Below are 20,633 nucleotides of genomic sequence, written 5' to 3' on the forward strand. Positions count from 1 at the left end.
AAAACAATAATTTTTTTATTTTATCAAAATCGAACGTGATTCAAATTGTTTTTAAAAAATTAAAGTGGAAATATTAGAACTTAATTGGTTTGACAAAAAATAATTAAATTTTAAGAATCTAATTTAAGTGAAATAGGTGGAATTACAACTAAAAATTGCAACGGTATACATAGTAAAATAACAAAGCGAACACGCCGTACTAGTAATTTGGTTCGAGAAAGAGGAAAAGCATGAAACATGAGTTGGATGTTCCCCTAAAGAAAATATATGAAATTAGCGGATTGTTGAATATCCTTCGATTAATGGAGTAACTATTGGACTTAAATTTTGATTTGGAGTAATTAACTGCTAATTATTATTTTTAAATTTTCTATACCAAACTGGACGTCCTCGGTGGCCTTTGGACATTCTACAATTTATTAAAGAGAAACTATATTTTCATACTCAATTTTGTTTGTATCACTTCATTTTTTCAAATTAATTACTTAATTTTTTATATTACTTCTATTTTGATTTTTATACTATTAGATAATTAATAGTATTATTATAATATATCATATGTATTTTTAAATCATGAAATGGCTATTTTTTTAGTTATCATCAAATTTTATGAAATCTTCGTAAAGTCTTATTATTTAGAATCATCTTAATTTTTCAATGTTAAAGTATTTTTCTTATAAATTCAAACGGCGAGGATGTGGAAAAAAGTGAAAAAATATTTATTATGATTTTAGGTTGATAAAACAAATGAGAATTTTTTTTATTCCAAATTCAAACGGTGAGGATGTGGAGAAATATATTTTTTTTGAGAAAATCTAAATTAATAGAGTGATAGGGGATAATAAAATATTTTCATTGATGGTTTTAGTGATTGAAAAAAAAAATTAGAAAATGACGCTTTTTGACATTAATGCGATATAGAGATAAATTCTGAAATTTAACTTTGCGAAAGAATATATAATATAAAAAAAAAGAATTAAGATGATCAATACGTGACTTATATCTCAATTTAAAAAATAGTTTTCGCAAATATATAACTATCGACATTTTATTGTTTTTAATTTTATGTTCGAGTGATAAGAATAAAAAAAATTGAGATTTGAATGATTAAATTCATTTTTAAAATTTAATAAACAAAATGTGAATAAATCAAGTGATGGAAAATATAATTATTTTTTATCCTAATATTTACTTTACCGACTTTCCAGTCGGTTTAAAAGTGATTTACTGCTTATCCTTTTTAGTTAATCCAAAAAGTTATTTTTGTGGAGATATGATTCTTTCCTTAACAAACGTGATTAAAGGATATTTTCTTTTTTATCATACAAACTGTCAAACACAGCCTAATTGGTCCAAAACAATATTCCTTAATTGATCATTTCTTACATAATGAACCGACTTATTTCTTTCCAACCCAATTTATTTATTTCGACGTAATTTAGATAAATTCACTTTCTTTAAAATTGCCTGGAGACAGCTAGTGCAAATAGCTAACCGTCCGATCAAACTCTTCTAAACCGTTGGATCTAAATTCTCCAACTACAAAAGGTTAAAGGAAGAAAATGTGACCTTATTTTTTCTTATAATTTATTATTTTACCTATCGCCCGTCTCAAAAAAGACCATTAAAGGTAACCAACGTGTAAATATATCTGGATCTAATAATTTTATAATTATTTTAAATGATTAAAAATTCATATATATTTTATTCGAATTCGTATGTCTTCGTTCTAGATCTAAATCCGGTGAAGTGGCGACTACTACTTTGGGTGGAGAGTTCTTTCTTTCTCTTCGATTCTTCTCCTCTTCCAAAAACCTTCAATTCTTTGTGTGTTTCTTTGTCTTTTCTGTTTTCTCGTAATGTCGGACAAAGTCTTCCCTTCATCCAACCCACCGCCACGGCTGCTCCACCGACCGCCAACGGCGGCAATGCTGGAGTTCCAGCCAACGGTGGCACCACAAAACCCCACCTCTATAACCCGACTTCTCGTCCGCCATATCGTCCACAACCCTATAACCACCGTCACCGTCCACGGCGGAACTGTTGTTGCTGCTGCTGTTTCTGGACCATCCTCGTAATTCTCATCCTCGCGCTATTAGTAGCCATAGCCGGTTCCGTCTTTTATGTACTTTACCGTCCTCATCGACCTTCATTTACGCTCGCTTCCCTCCGTATCCACCGCTCAACTTAACAATTTCCTCCAAAAACCCAAACTCACACCTTTCCTTCTCTTACGACCCTTTCGTGGTTTCATGCGTATCGAGCAACAGTGATGTTTCTATCGGCAACGGGTCATTACCACCTTTGGTCAGTAACAGCAAAAACGAGACGACTTTCAGGGGAGTTGTGGTGGCGACATCGAGTGATCTGGATGAGGAGACGGCCAACAATCTGAGACCGGATCTGAAGAAGAAAAATGGGATCTCGTTGAAAGTTGAGATGGATACCAAAGCGACGGTGAAACTGGGTGGATTGAAGAGCAAGAAAGTCGGGATCAGGGTTTCGTGTGACGGGGTTAAAGGGGTTGTTCCAAAAGGCAAATCGCCGTCGGTGGCTAATGTTGCTGGTGCCAAGTGTAAGCTTGATCTCAGAATCAAGATCTGGATATGGACGTTTTAGGAAACTACATTGCAAGTCTCAGACCTAATTCTTTTATTTAAATATTTTTCCTACATTACTTTTTTCATCGCTTTTAGTACAAGCTTTTTTGTTTTCTGGGATTTGTGAAAGAAATTATGAAACAAATCAAAATTCAATTGAGGGAATTTTATTTTTATTAGAATTAGGAAAAAAGAGGCTGAAGTATAAAGATGTTGAAGCTTGTTTATTTTTTGTTTTGAAGATTGTTATATGCGTTAACGCTATATTTCCTTGGAATAATTATTACATTTATATAAATATAGAAATTTGTTTTGCATCATTATTGTAATTTCGCTGTAATCATCTTGTTTTCATTACTATCTTAATATATGAGAATTAAATACATTATTTTATTAATTATGAAATGATCACATCAATGAACTTAATAATTAAAAGCTGAATGATGAAAACATATTCTTACTAGTAATACAGTAATGGTTGTGTAGTTAAGCATAAGGTAATATAGGTTTTGGCTCTTTGAGAAGAGGAAGACAGTGGAAGTGTGAAGCGTCGTGGCCGCGTGGAGGGTGATAACTGGATTAACTTTTGCTTTGGTTTTTCTAGTACACGATTGTGCTTTGGTGAGCAGTTCAATCATATATTAACAGCAGTAAGGTGTTCAATTTGATGATTTTAGAACGTGGCTAGAGAATCCAACTCGGCTGTTGAGCTTCTTAGTGGTCAGCTTGGATTCTATTTTGTGGGCCAAATTGTTTGCCAAGTATCTGCCACAAAAATGTTAGCTCGGCTGTTGAGCTTCTTAGTGGTGGAAAATGCAAAGCAAAACTTTCCACACGGGGGAGATTAAGTTGAGTGATATCATGAATAAATGTGTGATTTTAGATTAGAAGATAAATTTATAAAATTTTAGACATAAAAACAAATTATTAATATAAAATCTAAAGAAAATATCTTTGAATTTCTGCCATCCCTCAATCCTTCATGAGTGATACCATAATTTTGCATCCATTACAATAGGATCTGCAATCTGTACGTAGAATCAAAAGCAACATCATTTTTAAGAGATAAGTCTATCAATGAAGAAGCCTTGAAAAAGAACACATTTTGAAATTCCAAATTGAGTTTAAAAGCCAGCAAAACTGAGAACCACAAACATCAATATCTCACCCCGATTAGGCAGGCAAGAAACAAGTAAGGGAAACTAAGTCCAATGAACAAGGATCGCCTCCCTATTTGGCACCGACCACAAAAAAATGAAAGATTCAAGACCTTTTAATAACTTCGAAAATTTTTCTGGTAAGGAGCAGTCGTTGTCTTCCCACACAAAAATAACCTCTCGAGAATGGACCGAATAACGTCGGATGAGCCCCCAGGTCAACAACTTCTCAGAAGCAGTAAAATAACATAAATGAGTCAGAAAAACCGCAAAACACTAAACGAGAAGAAAGGGAGACATCCATCAATGGGAAAAGAAATGCTTTAACAACACAAAATCAAAGAGAAAATATGTGCTACAAATTTATTTTTTACCAATGGCTCTTGCTTAATCAGTGTAGTTGTGAATATTAGCTGAAGTTGTAATTGACACTATAGCAAGTGGTACGTACTGTTTTAATCTTCTTAAAACACAAAACTTTAAAAGATATCCATAACCATAATCTCCCTCCTTGAACCTTCAATAAGGAATATCCAATCCAAAACTCTCCTACGAAAAAAATGGGTTTTGGTTCATTAGCCCATAGATGGTTGGATAGGGCTTCGTTTTTGGATCCGAGAACAAAAAAGAAAAATCGTTTAACACTTCTGAATAGTTTCAGTAGATAAGAATATCCGATACTTGTATCTTCTTCTTCACTTCGTTTCTAAGCTTTACTTCTTTCAAGGTAAATACTTTTTTTTGGGTTCTTTATATGTTTATTATTTATCGTTGGATGGTTTGAGATGGGAAGTGGTTCTCAAATGAGAAAGTGAACAACTTTTAAACTGTTTTTTTTGGACAAGTAAGAATTTATTATCCAGAAGAACAGTACTACAAATCGTCCCAAAAGGGAGTATAAACACTATTTACAACAAAATATTGGTTAGTCTATACCCCAATTACAGCAGATGTTATAGTTAATATAATCATTTCTATTGATTTTTTTTTACACTAAGTTGAATCCGGACAATATCCTTGATGGTTGACAGTAGATGTGCAGCTTCTCTAGCTCTTTACTTGAAGATTCTTCTATTCCTCTCCTCCTAAATCGAATAGATGTAGGAAGTCCATGCAATTTTCAATAAGATGGAGATTAAAGATTTACCCCTCCATTCAACACAAGCCCATTCTATCATTGATTCCTAAGATAAATGAGGTTTATGCAAATGTGCCAAATTTAAGATAGAATTCCACAGAGATTTGGCAAAGATGCAGTCAGCAAAAAGATGGTTCATAGATTCGGTAGCTTCATTGCAAAGAACACATTTAGCATCAATGACTATTCTCATCCTTGACAGTCTATCCATAGTTAGAAGTCTGTCTAGGATGGTCATCCAAGCAATCATACTAAACTTAGGAATATGCATAGGGAACCAAATGATTTTATGCCAAGATACCTTACTCTTTCTATCTCGGACTGCTTCCCAAATATCTTTAGTGTAATTCATTCCTGAATTCAGAATGGGAAGCACAGTATGTCTCAGTTTCAGAAGCTTTTTGATGCTTCAGCTGTGAGCATTACTTGCAACCATGTCCAGTAGGTATTATTCTTGAAAACATAACAGTTCAGCCAAGCTACCCAAAGGGATCCTTCTCTCGCCAGAATATTCCGAATTAGTTGAATCAAGAAAGAAATGTTCCAGGATTTTAAGTTCTTTAGACCTAATCTACCTTCTGATTTAGGGCAGCAAATACTTGACCAGCTGACTCGTGCCCCAGAAGCTTCCTGATCGGTTCCTTTCCAAAGAAAATGAGAGCAAAGTCGATCAATACGATTAATAATAGATTGAGGGAGCATGAATTGTCTGCACCAGTAATTGGCCACACTGAAAAGAATTGTTTTGATTAACTCAAGTTTACCAGCGTAACTTAGAAGCTTACTTGACTAGTGGTACAACTTTAATTTGATTTTATCCAGAAGAGGCTGACAGTCAAGTTCAGACAGCTTTTTGGTGACTAATGGAACCCCTAAATACCTGATAGGAAGCTGGCCATACTTAAAGCCTGAAATGCTTTGGATAATTTCAAGATTTCTAGAGGAAATACCAGCATTAAAGAGTTCTGTCTTGCTAACATTAAGCTTGAGTCTAGACAGAGAATAGAATTAGTTTAAAACAGAAATGATTCCAGCAATAGAATCATGATTTCCTTTTCAGAAAATATGGAGGTCATCAGCAAAAGAGAGATGGGTTAGCCTAATTTTTTTGCATTTAGGGTGATACCCAAAGATCCCTTTAGAAGCTGTAAGATTAAGGATTTTAGAGAGTATGTTCATAGCAAGCACAAATAAGATAGTGGATAAGGGGTCACCTTGTCTGATCCCTCTTTGACCTTTGAAATAACCAACTAAGCTACCATTAAAGGAGATAGAATATATGGCTTCTTTGAAACACACCTCAATCCAATTTAAGAAGATACTTGGAAGACCAATGACCTTAAAATTAGCAGAGATGAAATCCCAATGGAGAGAGTCAAAAGCCTTTTGAAGATCGATTTTAAGAGCACATCTCACAGAGATTTGTTTCCTTCCATATCCTTTTACAAGTTCCTGAGCTATGAGAGTGTTGTCGATAATAGATCTTCCAGGGATAAAAGCATACTGGTTAGAAGTAATAATAGCAGTCAGTAGTGTGGTCAGCCTTTTAACAAGGATTTTGGAGATGATTTTGTACACCACAGAGCAACATGAGATAGGTCTGTAATCCTTGACAGTGTTAGGATTATTAAGCTTAGGGATCAAGGCTATAATCGTGGAATCAAAAGCAGGTAGGATGAAAGCTTATTCAAACAAAAATCTGATTGCTTTGGTAACATCTTATCCTACCACAGGCCAAGCTTTTTTGAAAAATAGAGGGGTAAAGCCATCTGGGCCAGGAGATTTGTCATTTCCTTGGTTGAAAATGGCATCTTTAATCTCATCATTAGTGACCTTTCTGACTAAGTCTGAATAAATGTCAGTATGCATGTCGAATTGAAGAAAATTTTTCAAGAAATAAGGATCAATTTGTTGTAAATTAGGATCAACAGAACCTAATTGTTGCTTGGAGTGATTTAAGACTTCATAAGACATATCTTCGAAAGATTCCAGCCTTTTACCTTGAGCATTAATAAGGACCCTAATAGTGTCATTTTTATTTTTATTGCAATAACAGAATGAAAGTATTTAGTACACTTGTCTCCCTCTTTAAGCCACTTGACTTTAGATTTTTGCCTTAAAAACAGATTTTCAGCTTCCTCCAGTGCAACAAGTTCATTTTGAACAGATAGTTCATTTTCAGGAGGGCTGGTACCTTTAAGAGTAGAGATTTGGACTTGCTCCAGCTTTGTTTTCTTGAGTTTGACTCTAGCAGATAGATTACTGTAGAACTTCTTGTTCAAGGCTTGTAAACAAGGCTTAAGTCTTTTAAGTTTGAGAAAAAGAGCTTGCATAGGGTTACCATGAATAAATTGCTGCCATGATTGACTCACTTCATCAAGAAAAGAATGATGGTTGGACCAAAAATTGAAGAACTTAAAAGGTTTAGATTTGTTGGTATGGGCTTCTTTATTCAACCATGTTAGAGCCATACAATGATCTGAAGGGCCTAGGGTAAAAAAAATCAACATAAGACTTACTGAAGGAATTGACCCAATGAGAGTTTATGAGAACTCTATCAAGTTTCCTTGAATGGAAGGCTTCTTTTTGTTTGTTACTCCATGTAAAGGTAGGGCCAAAAAATGGATGGTCCTGAAAGAGGTCTTGAACCACTTCAGTGAAGTCTTTCATATCAGTGGAGAGATAAGGACGTAATAGGTCAGAGACAGAGCTTTCATGGTAGTGAAGGTAAGTGTTAAAATCTCCTCCGAGAATCCAAGGGATAGAATAAACTGAGAATTAAGACTTCTAAGATGCTTCCAAATGTGTCTTCTAGAAGTGTCATTGTTGCTGCCATAGATGGCAGTGAATAAGAAAGGGGTACTATTGAAGTGGCATTTGACAGAGATACTTTGGTCAGAAGAATTACAGAAGCTGATATCAATTCCTTTTTTCCAGAGCAGTCAAATTCTTCCATTATAGGCAAAATCATAATTGGTGTAAGGATTCCAGCTCCCAAACTCGGAGTGTAAGATGTTGACAGAATTATCAGACTTTATACGAGTCTCCATTAAGCAAAGAATATCAACTTTATAAAGCTGGGCTCTTTGGAGAACTTTTATTTGCTTATGAGGATTGTTTAATCCTCTGATGTTCCAAAAACAAATAATCATCGGGAAGAAGGTTTTGAGGTTTCCCTTTTTTCTTTGTTGGAAGGGGTTTTTACTTTAACAAGTTGTTCTTTCTTTTTTTCTTTAAGTACCTTAAGAAGATTAGCTACTCCAGAAGTTATTGGTCTTGTTTTCTTAACTTGAACCTCAATAATTGGTGAGTCTTCATCAACAACACTAAGGATTTCAAATCTGTTAGCTGATCCCTTAAGAGCTACTTTAGATTTGACCTTAATTGGCCTACCTCTACCTCTTTTAGGGATAGAGGTAGGCTCTGGATCCTTATCAGAAGGAGAGAGAGGCAAAGAAATATTGTTATCTTTTTCAGATTTTCCACTGTGAAGTATTGTTGAGGACTGATTTCCTTCACTAGCAAAAATGAAAGGAGGAATTGAATAATCATCTTTAGGGGAATGTTTTGTTAGGACAATTTGAGTAATTGAAGACTCTCCAGAGTGAGTGTCCTTAGGAACAGGTTGTTCCTTTAAGGGAGGAAGTTCATGTTTTAAGTTATGGAATTCTTCATGACTAGCGGAAGTGTTAGCTTCCGAGTTAGTACTAGAGACAACCTTTTTCCTCCACATTTTCATTGTTGGAGGAGCTGTTGATTGTTTATAAGGGCAATTTTTATCAGAGTGTCCAAAAGAGACACATTTACTACAACTGCTCGTAATCCAGGGAACTTCAACATAGATGAGAGTACTTTGTCCGTTAGCTAGTTCCACTTTAATAGATTTAGGAATTTCCTCCTTGGCTCCAATCTCAACACAGACTTTAGCAAAATGAAGTCTGGTTTTAGAAGCAGTTATATAATCCATAGAAATTGGAGTTCCTAAAGCACTAGAGGTGTAGCTGAGACCAACTTGAGTATATAATTCAAGAGGAATATTAAAAAGATGAATCCAAATAGGCAGTCGGGCTAAGTCAAAATCTAATCGTTGCATATTAGGTTCCCATTTTCTTAAAATTAGAGGCTTGTTGAGGATGTGTCATGGCCCGTTTTCAAGGACTCAGTCTCTATCAGCATCAGAATTGAAGGAAAACACATAAAGATTGTTACCAGCGAGACTGTCCTAGACTTGTGCCCCTTTTGAATGGTTGTTCCACATATTAGTAACGATCCTTTGCATAGTAGAGAAATTTGGCGCGGCCCCAAGGAATTGACTATCAGAGATGATTTCCAGTTAGCAATACCAGCCTCGAAGACCTCTGGTGGCGGGCAGACAGTCAGGGAATCATCAAACGATTTGGGAGGAAAATAGGTTAACTTTTGATCTGTTAATGTGCGCCTTGAGAGCGTCGAAAGTGTGCGCATTTTAATACTTTTAAACTGTTGGGGTCTTTAAGTTAATGATTTTTCAAGTGGTTTTACTTGAATGATCCGATCCGACTATGCAGCTTAAATGCTTGATTTTTTTTTTCCTTTGTAGTAAATTGTGTTGAACGCAGATTTTTCTATGAGCTTGTAGCTGTAGTGGTTGCTAGAATTTCGGTTTAAACTATTTAAATTATCTTTTTATCGGACAATAGAAAATTTTCAGTAATACAGGATTGACGTAGATTGCCTTTTAGGCTGAAGCACATTTCCCTTGGTTTTAGAATTAATTTTGGACCATATTGGTGTTTGGCAGGTGCATTTGCATGTTGTTGGTTAGAATCAAACAGTAAAATGTCACATTTTCTTTCATCTTTTTTCTCAATAAAGATCTCCTCTAGCAACAGGCCTTGTGGTCAACCTCTGAATCAGGTTCGAGCCACACTTCCTAACTCGTTTACCATTAAGACTTCAAAATCATCCTTCAAAAGACTTGTTTCGAAAGGAGATAGAGAAAGAAAGAGTTGTGTGGTTCTTGCAACTGCTGCCCCTATAAGAAAAGAAGTTTCAGCTAATCCCAGGTCTGGTTCTGATGGGTCCTCGAGCGGTTCTTGGAAGCCTCAACGGGTCATGGTTATTGGTGGAGATGGCTACTGTGGATAGCCTTCTCCGACGGATCATGGACCACCAGCTTGGTCTTGACTCCTTAACTCCCATTTCCTCCATCCATAACCGACTTCGTTGTTGGAAAGCTATCACTGGAAAGACAATTGAGCTTTGCCCCATATTCGATGATTGACCGATCAAGAGCTGTGTTCACTCAGAAGAATAATGTCATTGGAACTTTTAATGTTCTTTTTGCAATAAAGGTATTCAGAGAACAGTGCCATCTTGTGAAGCTTGGGACAATGGGTGAGTATGGAACTCCAAACATAGATATTGAAGAGGGTTATATAACAATTACTCACAATGGAAGGACTGATACTTTGCCTTATCCGACGCAAGCAAGCTCCTTTTATCATCTCAGTAAGGTTCATGATTCAAATAATATAGCCTTCACTTGCAAGGCTTGGGGGATCAGAGCCACTGATCTGAAACAAGGAGTGGTTTATGGGGTAAAGACCGATGAGACTTCAATGCATGAACAGTTGTGTAACAGGCTTGATTACGAAAGCCACAGACCGTGCCAGCTAATTAGGTGGTCAACAATAACAGGAAGTTCTTGTTTATCTTGTTGTATCTTTCCACCCTTCGCAGACGGTGCTGCAGCCCTGTTGACTTTTCATGTCAAACTGTAATGTGCCATCGAAATATAGACGTTATAAAAAGATAGAACATGAGAGAGTAATATTGCTCAAGTTCTTGAGTATTGACATTTTGGTGTAGGAACTAGTTGACACTGTCAGCCTGTTTGTATTTAGTTGCTTATTATAGCTTGATAGGCTGGAAAATTACTGTAATATGTCCAAAACTTCAGGTATTCACTATAAGCCGCAGTTATTAGTAAGCGACCAAATTTCCATACATGAACCGATGGCATCGTCTATGGCCTCTGGAACTGGAATTTTCGTTGACGAATACAAGAGAAAAAGTTGTTGCATAATCATGTGATCGAGGTCATTATCAAACTTCTTGTGATTTTTCTGTAAGGGTTTGTCCTTGGGGAAGGGGATAAAATGGGTGCTGTGCAGTTGTCCCTTTCGTATCAACATCCATGTTCGAATGTCTGGTATATTTTACTGGATATCCTGAACCAAAACCTCATCAATTTACTTGTTTTCTCACTGGGTTTTTTGTTATGGAAAAACCACTCTCCCTGTAAATATGTTAATCCCAGAAAAGTAATACAAATGGTAAAGAAAAGGAAACATGTAAAACAACAGAAAATCTTATAGAGTCCAGTTGTAATGAAATCATCGTACATTGTTTTTGATAGTCTAGGATGATTAAACGATAGTATCTGTTTAAAAATTTTCTATACGTCGTATAGATACAATTGCTCAAATACGGGACATAAGGAGAAGACAACATTTTACAATTGAGGTTGCTTATGAGTTCATGTACACTGTTTTGTTTGTGGGGAATGGGAAAAGTCAGAAGATTAGTACTTCAACAGTAGAATAAATCAGTTGTGTTTCTCTGCTTTTGCTTCCCAAAGTGATGTAAGCTCGACTCTAAGCAACAATGAGGGGGCTAAATATGATCCGGGGGAGGTCTTAACTGGAGAGAATTGTGAACCATAAACAATGCGTCTAAACCAAAGTATTGGGACCGATTAGGTATGAAAATTAATATATATATATAATAAGAATAACAACATATAAATACAAGTGGAAAACCCATAAAAGAAAGCCAAAGCAAAACCATGACTTCACCCCGTAAAAGAAAAAGTTCAAAAGAAAACAAAAGAGGTGATGAACTGATAAATTACTTAAAGATGCTTTCTTTTTTCTCTCTCCCAAGTTTTAGACTAAGTTTTTAACCTAAAACCCAACCATTAAGGAACTTTAAGTGGGGTACTTGAGTTGCCCATTTCTCATTTACTATCTTTTTAGGTTTTATTTTTCAGAAGGAGATTCTTCTTACTTTAGGCTGTAAAGATTCTAGACGATGTCCATTGATGTGTAAATCAAACACATTCGAATGGCATGGCTCCCAAAAGTGACATTACCCCCCACTCTTCAATTGTGGTTGTGATTTGTGGGTTGGTGCTGTCTTTTCCAAACCCAAAGGAAAATTATTTCACTTCATATTACTTCAACTGGATGCTTTAGTTTTTAATTCATATTAACACAAGTGATCGAATGTTTGATTCATAAATAGAGACACTGTTCATATGTCTCAAATATTTGTATGAAACGAAATTATAAGGTGGTTGAACTGAACGCCATGACATATCTTGGAATATTGTCCGATAGCTTGGTGACAAACTTGGGGCCATGTCTTTGCCTTCAAATATGCTAAAAATCACAGCTTTTTCACTTCATCACTGTACTTATTTAATAATCTGGAAATCTGGGTTGGTTCACAGCTCGTTTGCAAAGTATTCTTGGGATCATCAAAACCCTTTTTTTATTAGCATTAAAGACTTCATCAAAGATCTACTTGAGTTTAAAGCACAATTTCCAGACAACTAGCTCTAGGTATTGCTTGAACCCAGAAGAAAAAAAGTAAAGCTTTTTTCAAACCAATTAAGAAGAAGTGTTGAAACAATCACAATAAAATCTGTGGAGGGAATCATGCAGAAAAGAGCCGTGTAAGAATTTCCCAGGTTCTCCTTCTTTTTCTTTATAATAATTTGAAGAATAATGACAGATTATGCGTCGATACCCTCTTTGATTGGAGTTCGTCATTGTCAGTTAAAAACATCACTAACCCAAAATTAAACCCAGATCCCATATGAACCATTCTTTTTCATCCAGAACCTACCTGGAACAAATTTTAACGGCTCTGATTGCTCAATAATTGGCAAATGGACCGCTACCTTTTATGGGTCCCATTCACTCATTGCTCACTGTACTAACTCTGATCAAACCGAGTTCCTCCCTGAAACACCATAACTCCTACTCCTCGAATTCATCAAAGGAAATAGAAAAATAGGAATTTTCACACATACAATACAATTTCATTCACTTGATTTATGTTCATTAACTTACAAAGAAGTTACGGTGATAGAAATGACAACGAAAACCCAGATTTAAAAAAAGCATTACAATGGCAACTTGATTTTATGTTTCTTTTCTTAATGCTATTAATTTATGTATTATCATACCCAGAGAGCGCCAACTTCGACGAGCTTTGGGACGAGGTGTCCACTAAGGTGGAGAGCCACTAGGGATTCAAGTCCGCCGACACACGTACCGCCGATGAACACGGCCGGTGCAGGATTCCGAAAGGAGAGACCGTCGTGAGCAGGCGGAGTAGGGAGGTAAGCGATCTCATGGTCATCGAGTTCGATTACGGTAGGGTGAACCCCTATGGTGGCCAAGAGCTTTTTCATCACGTGACACATGCAACAAGAGGACCGACTGAATGATCACGGGGTTCTCCGATAAAAGGAGAGACCGTCGTGAGCAGGCGGAGTAGGGAGGTAAGCGATCTCATGGTCATCGAGTTCGATTACGGTAGGGTGAACCCCTATGGTGGCCAAGAGCTTTTTCATCACGTGACACATGCAACAAGAGGACCGACTGAAGATGATCACGGGGTTCTCCGATATCAACCTCCTGATTCGTGCCTCCGTTGACTCCTCCTCGTCTATGGAAAAGCCGCCTCCGCTGATGGCGGAGGTGGTGCTCATGGGGGTGTTGTTTGAAGTAGAAGAAGGCGGCGTTAGTGGTAGTGGACTTAGATCAAGCTGAACAACGTCCCTTTGTCAGTAGTATTTTAACATTTCATAATATTTTTAAACACATGAAATGATTTCAATTCAAAAAATAATATTTTTAAAAAAATAATGAACCAAGAATTTACGATTATAGAACTTGTACATTGTTAATTAATTAAAATTTTCGGAATAAATATTATTTAAAAAAACATTTAATAGTATTCATAGATGTAGAAAGCAATTTATTGTGTTTTGTTTTGTATGATCATGGCCATGTGCATGTGGGTACGCACGAAGTTGGACCATTTTAGAAGCAAAGATTAGAAAGGGAAGCGATGGCGTGGGTTGGATATTAGTGAAGATGACAAATGTGTCAATAATATTGTAAATATCACAAGTGGATTATTTTTATAACATTTTAACAGACTCTGCTTACCCCGAAATGAGATGGGACGAAAAGTGTTTTTAGATTTTTTTTTTCTTAATGTTGTTAGATTTTTTAATCATTTTATTTCCACTATTTTATTTATTATTTTTAGAATTTATATTTTAATTATTTTCATTTGAAAATACTGAAAGAACATTTATTTCGACAATGTTGTTAGATTTTTTAATCATTTTATTTCCACTATTTTATTTATTATTTTTAGAATTTATATTTTAATTATTTTCATTTGAAAATACTGAAAGAACATTTATTTCGACAACAGACATTTAATTGCAAAAATATTTTATTTTTATATAATAATAACTACTACTATAAAGTAAAGATTATTTTTATAATTTTCAAATAAATTAATTAAAAATTATTATTTGTAAAATATTATTACACGTGCTGAGGAAAACGGGTGAGGGGGGCAACATATCGTGTGTCACAATTATACGGTAGTTCGGAAATACTGGATATTTGCCGGATCAGTCACATGGGATGGTTGGTGATCGTAGTAACTGACCCTCCGTTACGTCACCTTTACCTGCCACGTGGAACCCATAGCTCTTACGCCCTTTCCTCACCCTATACAAATAGAATATTATTTTCTATTTAAATTGAATTGTTTAGTATCTAATTTAGAGTAAATTATGTAACTAGTAATCTAATTATTCATATAATTTATTTTCAACAAATCAACTATTTTTTCATAATCATATATAACGTTATATTTGATTTGATTTTATTTATATCCTCTATCGTTAAAAAACTAAAGATGATATTGATGTGTCACCATAAACACGAATAAACTTAGAGGGGGACAAGTGAGGAAGGTTGCCCCCTAAAAATTTCAAATTCTTTTATATTTTTGTAACACCGACCGATGCAGGTGACCCAATCAGATCTGGGGTCTCACATTAGGGCCACCGAAGCGACCCACCATAAAAATCCCAAAAAATTTAAATTTTTTGTTAAAACATGTAAAATAAAAAAACAATTTATAAACATAACTGTAAAATTTAACAATATTCAGAAATAAAATAGATTGCATATTCGGATAAAAACAAAATTATAAGCTACATGCCCCCTAATCACATACACCGTACTCCGCAAGCAACGCTAGTGGAACTCCTTTACCGATGTCGATAGTTGCACTTGTTCAATCATTTTAACCTGAAATGGTGAGTAACAAAGTGAGCTTTGGGAAGCTTACTAATACAAAACTACCAGATGATGTTGAAGGACATGTAGCTAAAATGAAAAAAAAATATTTTCTTGTTGTTTCAGATATCTACAGGTTTTCGGGATGAACTTTGGTTCCACTGGTATTTCCTTCGAGTAAAAGTCATGAAGATTTTAGTTCATAGGAAACATTCAGAGTATTATGCTTTCAGGAGATTGGAAAAAAATGTCTAGTGTGTTCCAATTAAAACCAATGAAAAGATATATAGCTTTTTAAAATAGTAACAGTTTAAAACATATTTCAAAACCATAATAGAACCCTCCAACCAAACATCGTTATGCAGTTCCCCATAACTGCATCCATAAGGGCTTACCCTAAGCACACAACACAGAGAACCACCCTAAAGGAATGCCTTGGGGCCTATAGGCCTACCTAATGGTATCCTTAGGTCCGTAAGGATTTACCAGCTTGATCAGAGCTGAACCTCCATACTTCAGAATCCTACTCATACATTATCCTGTAGAAATCAGATTTAACAATATCAGTAAGATCTGGACCATAATCCAATAAAATCTCATAAGCGTGACTGTAAAATCCCAAATATCGGGCTAGTGCCCCTAGTGTAAGATTTTAAAATCTTGTTATTAAAGTGGATAAATTGAAAAGTTAAGGGATTTAATCAGAATATATTTGTGTAGGATTGATTAGCACATATTGAAAGATAAAAGGGCATAATGGTCATTTGATAAGGAAATAAATTAAAATTTTATTAGTGGTGTATTATAAACACGTGGAAATGAGAGGGGAGAGTTAATTGGGAAATCTAGAATTCTTTCATCTTCATCATTTTTCTTCCTCCTTTCCACCGTGATTTCCTACCTAAGGTGAGTTTGTCTCAAGTTGATTATTTTTTCATTTTTTAAGTTGGTTTTTGGTCTTTGGGGGTTATATAAGCTCAAGGAAAGCTTAAGATTGATTAAAGGTATGAGATTAGTGAATTAAAGATGAATTAATAAAGAGGGTTTTCGAGAAGATTGATAAGAAATGATAAGTAATTGAAATTTGAAGTTATATTTGGCTTGTCATAAGCTGGAATAAGAAGATTAAGGTGTTGGAAAGGATTAAAAACAATGTTAAAAAATTTAGATGATTTTTAGTTTCAAGTGATCTAGTGGGGTTTCGGGTGATTAGGTGTATTAAAGTGATATAGGGTTGTTTTAATAAGTGTAGTTAAGTTTAAAGGCTTGAAAAGAGATTAAAGTGGAAGATTTAAGTAAGTTTGGTAAATTTTCGGGTTGAAATGAGTAAGTTATGGGTAAGGGGTATCGGTATTGGATGAACATGACCGATACTCCAAAGTAAAAATAAGTGAAATCTGGGTTTGGGTATCGCTACTGAAAGAACAGTATCGATACTATAAGATGAAATTGTATGAATCAGAAGAACTGTATCGATACTGAAGTAGTAGTATCGATACCAAGGGTATGGATACCAATGGACAAGTATCGGTACAATTTTTAGAAGGCAAATTCTAGAATGTGGAATAGGTATCGATAATGAAGTATATTATCGATACCATAGTGAGGAAGTATCGGTACTGAACCTAGGGTACTTATACTATTCATAATGAAATTGTGAATTAAGTGTTTCTTTTAGCTTAAGTTATTGATGATTGATTAATAGTGATACGAATTCCTATATTCATATTGATCTTATATTTGTGTAGATATCAAATAAAGGGAAGTATGGAAGATTTGAATTAATAAGATCAGCAAGAGTGATAAGAATTGTGCTTTGACTAAGTGAAGCTAAGGTGAGTGCATACTATTATATATATTTTCTTATGGAAAGAAGACTTGCGATGAGTCTATTTCCAATGTTTTGATTACATGATTACATGAATATAAACATAGTTTTGATTCTGTTACTATGTGAACATGCATTGTTTATATTTCATGATATATGATATTAACCTGTGTTATTACATGAAAATGAGATATAAGCAATGTGATAATGACCTATGTGATTACATGAAAATGTGATATAAGCTATGTGACAATGATTTTTGATTGACCTGAGATCAACTTATTCTTATATTAGTAGCAAATTGATGAGAGAATTGAAAATCCAATTAGAAGCAATAAATAACGATGTGATAGTGGCTAACCCATTAGGGCATTCTGCTCAAGTAAATCAATTATGTCGAGGATGTCCCATAAGGATTCAGGAAATTGAATTCCCTGCTAATCTGATGGAATTACCCTTTGACGAGTTTGAGGTAATCTTGGGAATAGATTGACTGTATCATTATCATGCCAATGTCGACTATAGATTGAATAAAGTAACTTTGATAAGTCCTGATGGATTAGAAGTGGTTGTGAATAGTAAAAGAGTTAATCCATTAGCTAGTGTCATATCAGTGATTTAGGTAAATAAGTTATTGTTAGAAGGATGCCAAGTTTTCATTGTTAATGTGATTGATACTCGAATCAAGGAGAGAGGACTAGAGGATATTTTTATGGTATGAGAGTTTCCAAATGTTTTTCCGGATGAGTTTCCATGATTACCTCCATACATGGAAGTTGAGTTTCAAATTGAGGTAATGCCTAGAACGACGCCGATTGCAATGACTCGTTACCGAATGGCTCTGAAGGAATTGAGTGAGTCAAAGACTCAGTTGTAAGAATTTTTAGATAAAGGATTTATCAGACCTAATGTGTAATCTTGGGGAGCTCCAGTATTATTTGTAAAAAAAAGATGGAACTATGCGTCTCTGCATTGATTACCGACAACTAAACAAGGTGACCATAAAGAACAAGTATCCTCTCCCTAGAATTGATTATTTGTTTGATCAGTTAAAAGGAGTTTCAATATTCTCCAAGATTGATTTACGTTCTGGATATCTTCAATTGATGATTCAAGAAAGAGACGTTCCATATACAACTTTTAGGATGAGATATAGTAATTATGAGTTAATCGTTATGTCGTTTGCATTGACTTATGCACCTACTGCGTTTATGTACCTCATAAATAGAGTGTTTCAGCCTTATCTTGATCAGTCCATGGTTGCATTCATTGATGATATCCTAGTGTATTCCAAGTCTAATGAAGAACATGACTCGCACCTTAGAATAGCTCTACAAACTCTACGAGATAAGAAGTTATATGTTAAACTTTCTAAGAGTGTGTTTTGGTTAACTGAAGTGGCATTTATTGATCATTTGGTATCTGCAGATGGAATTCGGGTAGATCCTCAAAAGATAAAAGCCATATTGGACTGGGAAATTCCAAAGAATGTGTCAGAAGTTCGGAGTTTCCTAGGTCTTACAGGTTATTATCGAAGGTTTGTTAAGAAATTTTCGATGATAGCTTTGCCTTTGACCAAGTTGTTGAGTAAAAATGTATCTTTTGTTTGGACCCCTGAATGTCAAGAGAGTTTTGAAGCGTTAAAGAGAATTTTTACAGAAACTCCGATATTGGTCCAACCCGAATCTGGTAAGAACTATGTGATTTAAAGTTAGTTACAATAGTGTTCGCTTTGAAGATATTATGTCACTATTCATATGGCGAGCATTGCTACCTATACACAAATCACAAGAGTTTGAAGTATATGATAACTCAGAAAGAGTTAAATTTGAGAACACGAAAATTGATTGAGTTTCTCAAAGATTATAACGTGGTAATTGATTTTCATCCTGGGAAAACAAATGTGGTAGTTGATGCTTTGAGTCGAAAAACGTTCTCAACCTTAAGAGCCTTAGATGCGAAGTTATCATTAAATGGAGAAGATTTACAAGGTAAAGATGATCAGTGTTTGAAAAGAATGGAACAAATGAAAAATTAAGAGAATAAGAATTTCGAAGTGAAGTTCGTTGGTAATTTATATTATTGTGGGAAACTGATTATTCTAGATGATGAAAAGTTGAAGAATGATTTGTTATCGGAAGCTCATTATAGTCTGTTGACTATGCATCTAGGTGGAAATAAGATGCATATGGATCTTAAGAGTTTGCTATTAATGGCCAGGAATGAAAAGAATGATCACATAATCTGTGTCCAAATGTTTTACGTGTCAGCAAGTCAAAGTTGAACATCAAGTTCCTTCAGGATTGTTACAACCAATCTCCATTCCTCAGTGGACATGAGAGAATGTAACGATGGATTTTGTAACGGGGTTACCTTTGACTCCGAAAAAAGAGATTCAATTTGGGTAATAGTTGACCGATTGTCCAAGTCAGCACATTTCATTCTCGTTCGAACTGATTTCTCCATGGATAAGTATGTTGAACTGTATGTTAAAGAGATTGGTTGATTACATGGTGTGTCACTTTCGATTGTTTCTGTAACACCCCTAACCCGTACCCGACCCGAGTACGGGTCCGAGATGTGACATTACCTTTTTAAAATAATTTTCCTTATAAAATAACAAAATATTTGAACTTATTTTAGGAAAATAAGATAATATATTATTAAATTATATTCAGTATAAAATTTTGAGGTAAAAAAATGTATTTACGAACAATAAAATACGTATAAACAATAATCTGCTACATTACCATGAACAGTAACCTGCTACAGTACCCGAAATGTTAAATTTTCCAGTTTACAAATAGGGAATCGATTCCCCGGCTACAGTACTGCTACAGTACTTCCGTAAAAATGTACATAAAATTCGTAAAAATTCATCCGTTCATTACTATACACTTACATAATTACATTTAAAAACATTAGAAAAGTCGATCAGAGTGTTCGTAACTAACAACTTATTACATGCCAACATACTTTATACAACTAAAATACATACTTTGTTGTTTACTTCTGATTTGATCCCCTGATGATGGTATGCTGCGTTGCTGCTCTTAAGATCGATCTTCTTACTTTTCTGTACCTACGTGTAAATCACTTACACACTAAGTCATAGACTTAGTGAGGTATATAAATATAATGATGATGTATTCCTTATAAATATGAACATGTGATCTATCCATTCAATGATATAACATATAACAATAATAATGCAATTACCTTTGATAACATTCTATAAGCCCATGTACATTACTGAGAACTCAAGGTATTCGAGTACATTGAGGTTGTGCACTATTGCTGTCACCACAGCTCGTATAAGTCCCACTGAGTGGCATATGAAATTTGTTCCGAAGGACCTGTGAATATGTCCCGAAGGACCTATGAGTTGTCCCGAAGGACCTATGAAACCCTCGACTCTTGGCATGCCAACTATACCTATAGCTCTCATATCGTATACTATGGGCATCATTCTTATATTTCATATGTTCATGTGCTCATGTCACTTATCATATCACATATACATTTGAA

General features: G+C 35.0%; 2 protein-coding genes and 1 pseudogene across 3 annotated transcripts; 2 read left to right on the top strand and 1 right to left on the bottom strand.

Moving 5' to 3' along the window:
• The first annotated feature begins 1,859 nt into the window (after positions 1 to 1,859).
• On the top strand, positions 1,860 to 2,619 carry LOC120218893. The gene is made up of 2 exons (XM_039215787.1): positions 1,860 to 2,074; positions 2,271 to 2,619. The coding sequence occupies exons 1-2, from the start codon at positions 1,860 to 1,862 to the stop codon at positions 2,617 to 2,619; spliced, it is 564 nt and encodes a 187-aa protein (XP_039071718.1).
• Positions 2,620 to 4,449: 1,830 nt separating this feature from the next.
• On the top strand, positions 4,450 to 10,657 carry LOC120218894 (annotated as a pseudogene).
• Positions 10,658 to 12,601: 1,944 nt separating this feature from the next.
• Positions 12,602 to 13,748, bottom strand: LOC120218727 (glutaredoxin-C6-like). Of its 2 annotated transcripts, none has more exons than XM_039215628.1 (2): positions 13,532 to 13,748; positions 12,602 to 13,369 (listed from the first exon to the last, which is right to left on the bottom strand). In XM_039215628.1, the coding sequence occupies exons 1-2, from the start codon at positions 13,657 to 13,659 to the stop codon at positions 13,126 to 13,128; spliced, it is 372 nt and encodes a 123-aa protein (XP_039071559.1). In that variant the 5' UTR covers positions 13,660 to 13,748; the 3' UTR covers positions 12,602 to 13,125. The 2 variants fall into 2 exon arrangements, with proteins under 2 accessions (XP_039071559.1, XP_039071560.1); XM_039215629.1 differs by having other exon boundaries at positions 12,951 to 13,267; positions 13,418 to 13,748.
• Positions 13,749 to 20,633: the final 6,885 nt, after the last annotated feature.

Source organism: Hibiscus syriacus, unplaced genomic scaffold (genome assembly GCF_006381635.1).
Source record: "Hibiscus syriacus cultivar Baekdansim isolate YM2019G1 unplaced genomic scaffold, ASM638163v2 tig00110201_pilon, whole genome shotgun sequence".
Classification (NCBI taxonomy): domain Eukaryota; kingdom Viridiplantae; phylum Streptophyta; class Magnoliopsida; order Malvales; family Malvaceae; genus Hibiscus; species Hibiscus syriacus.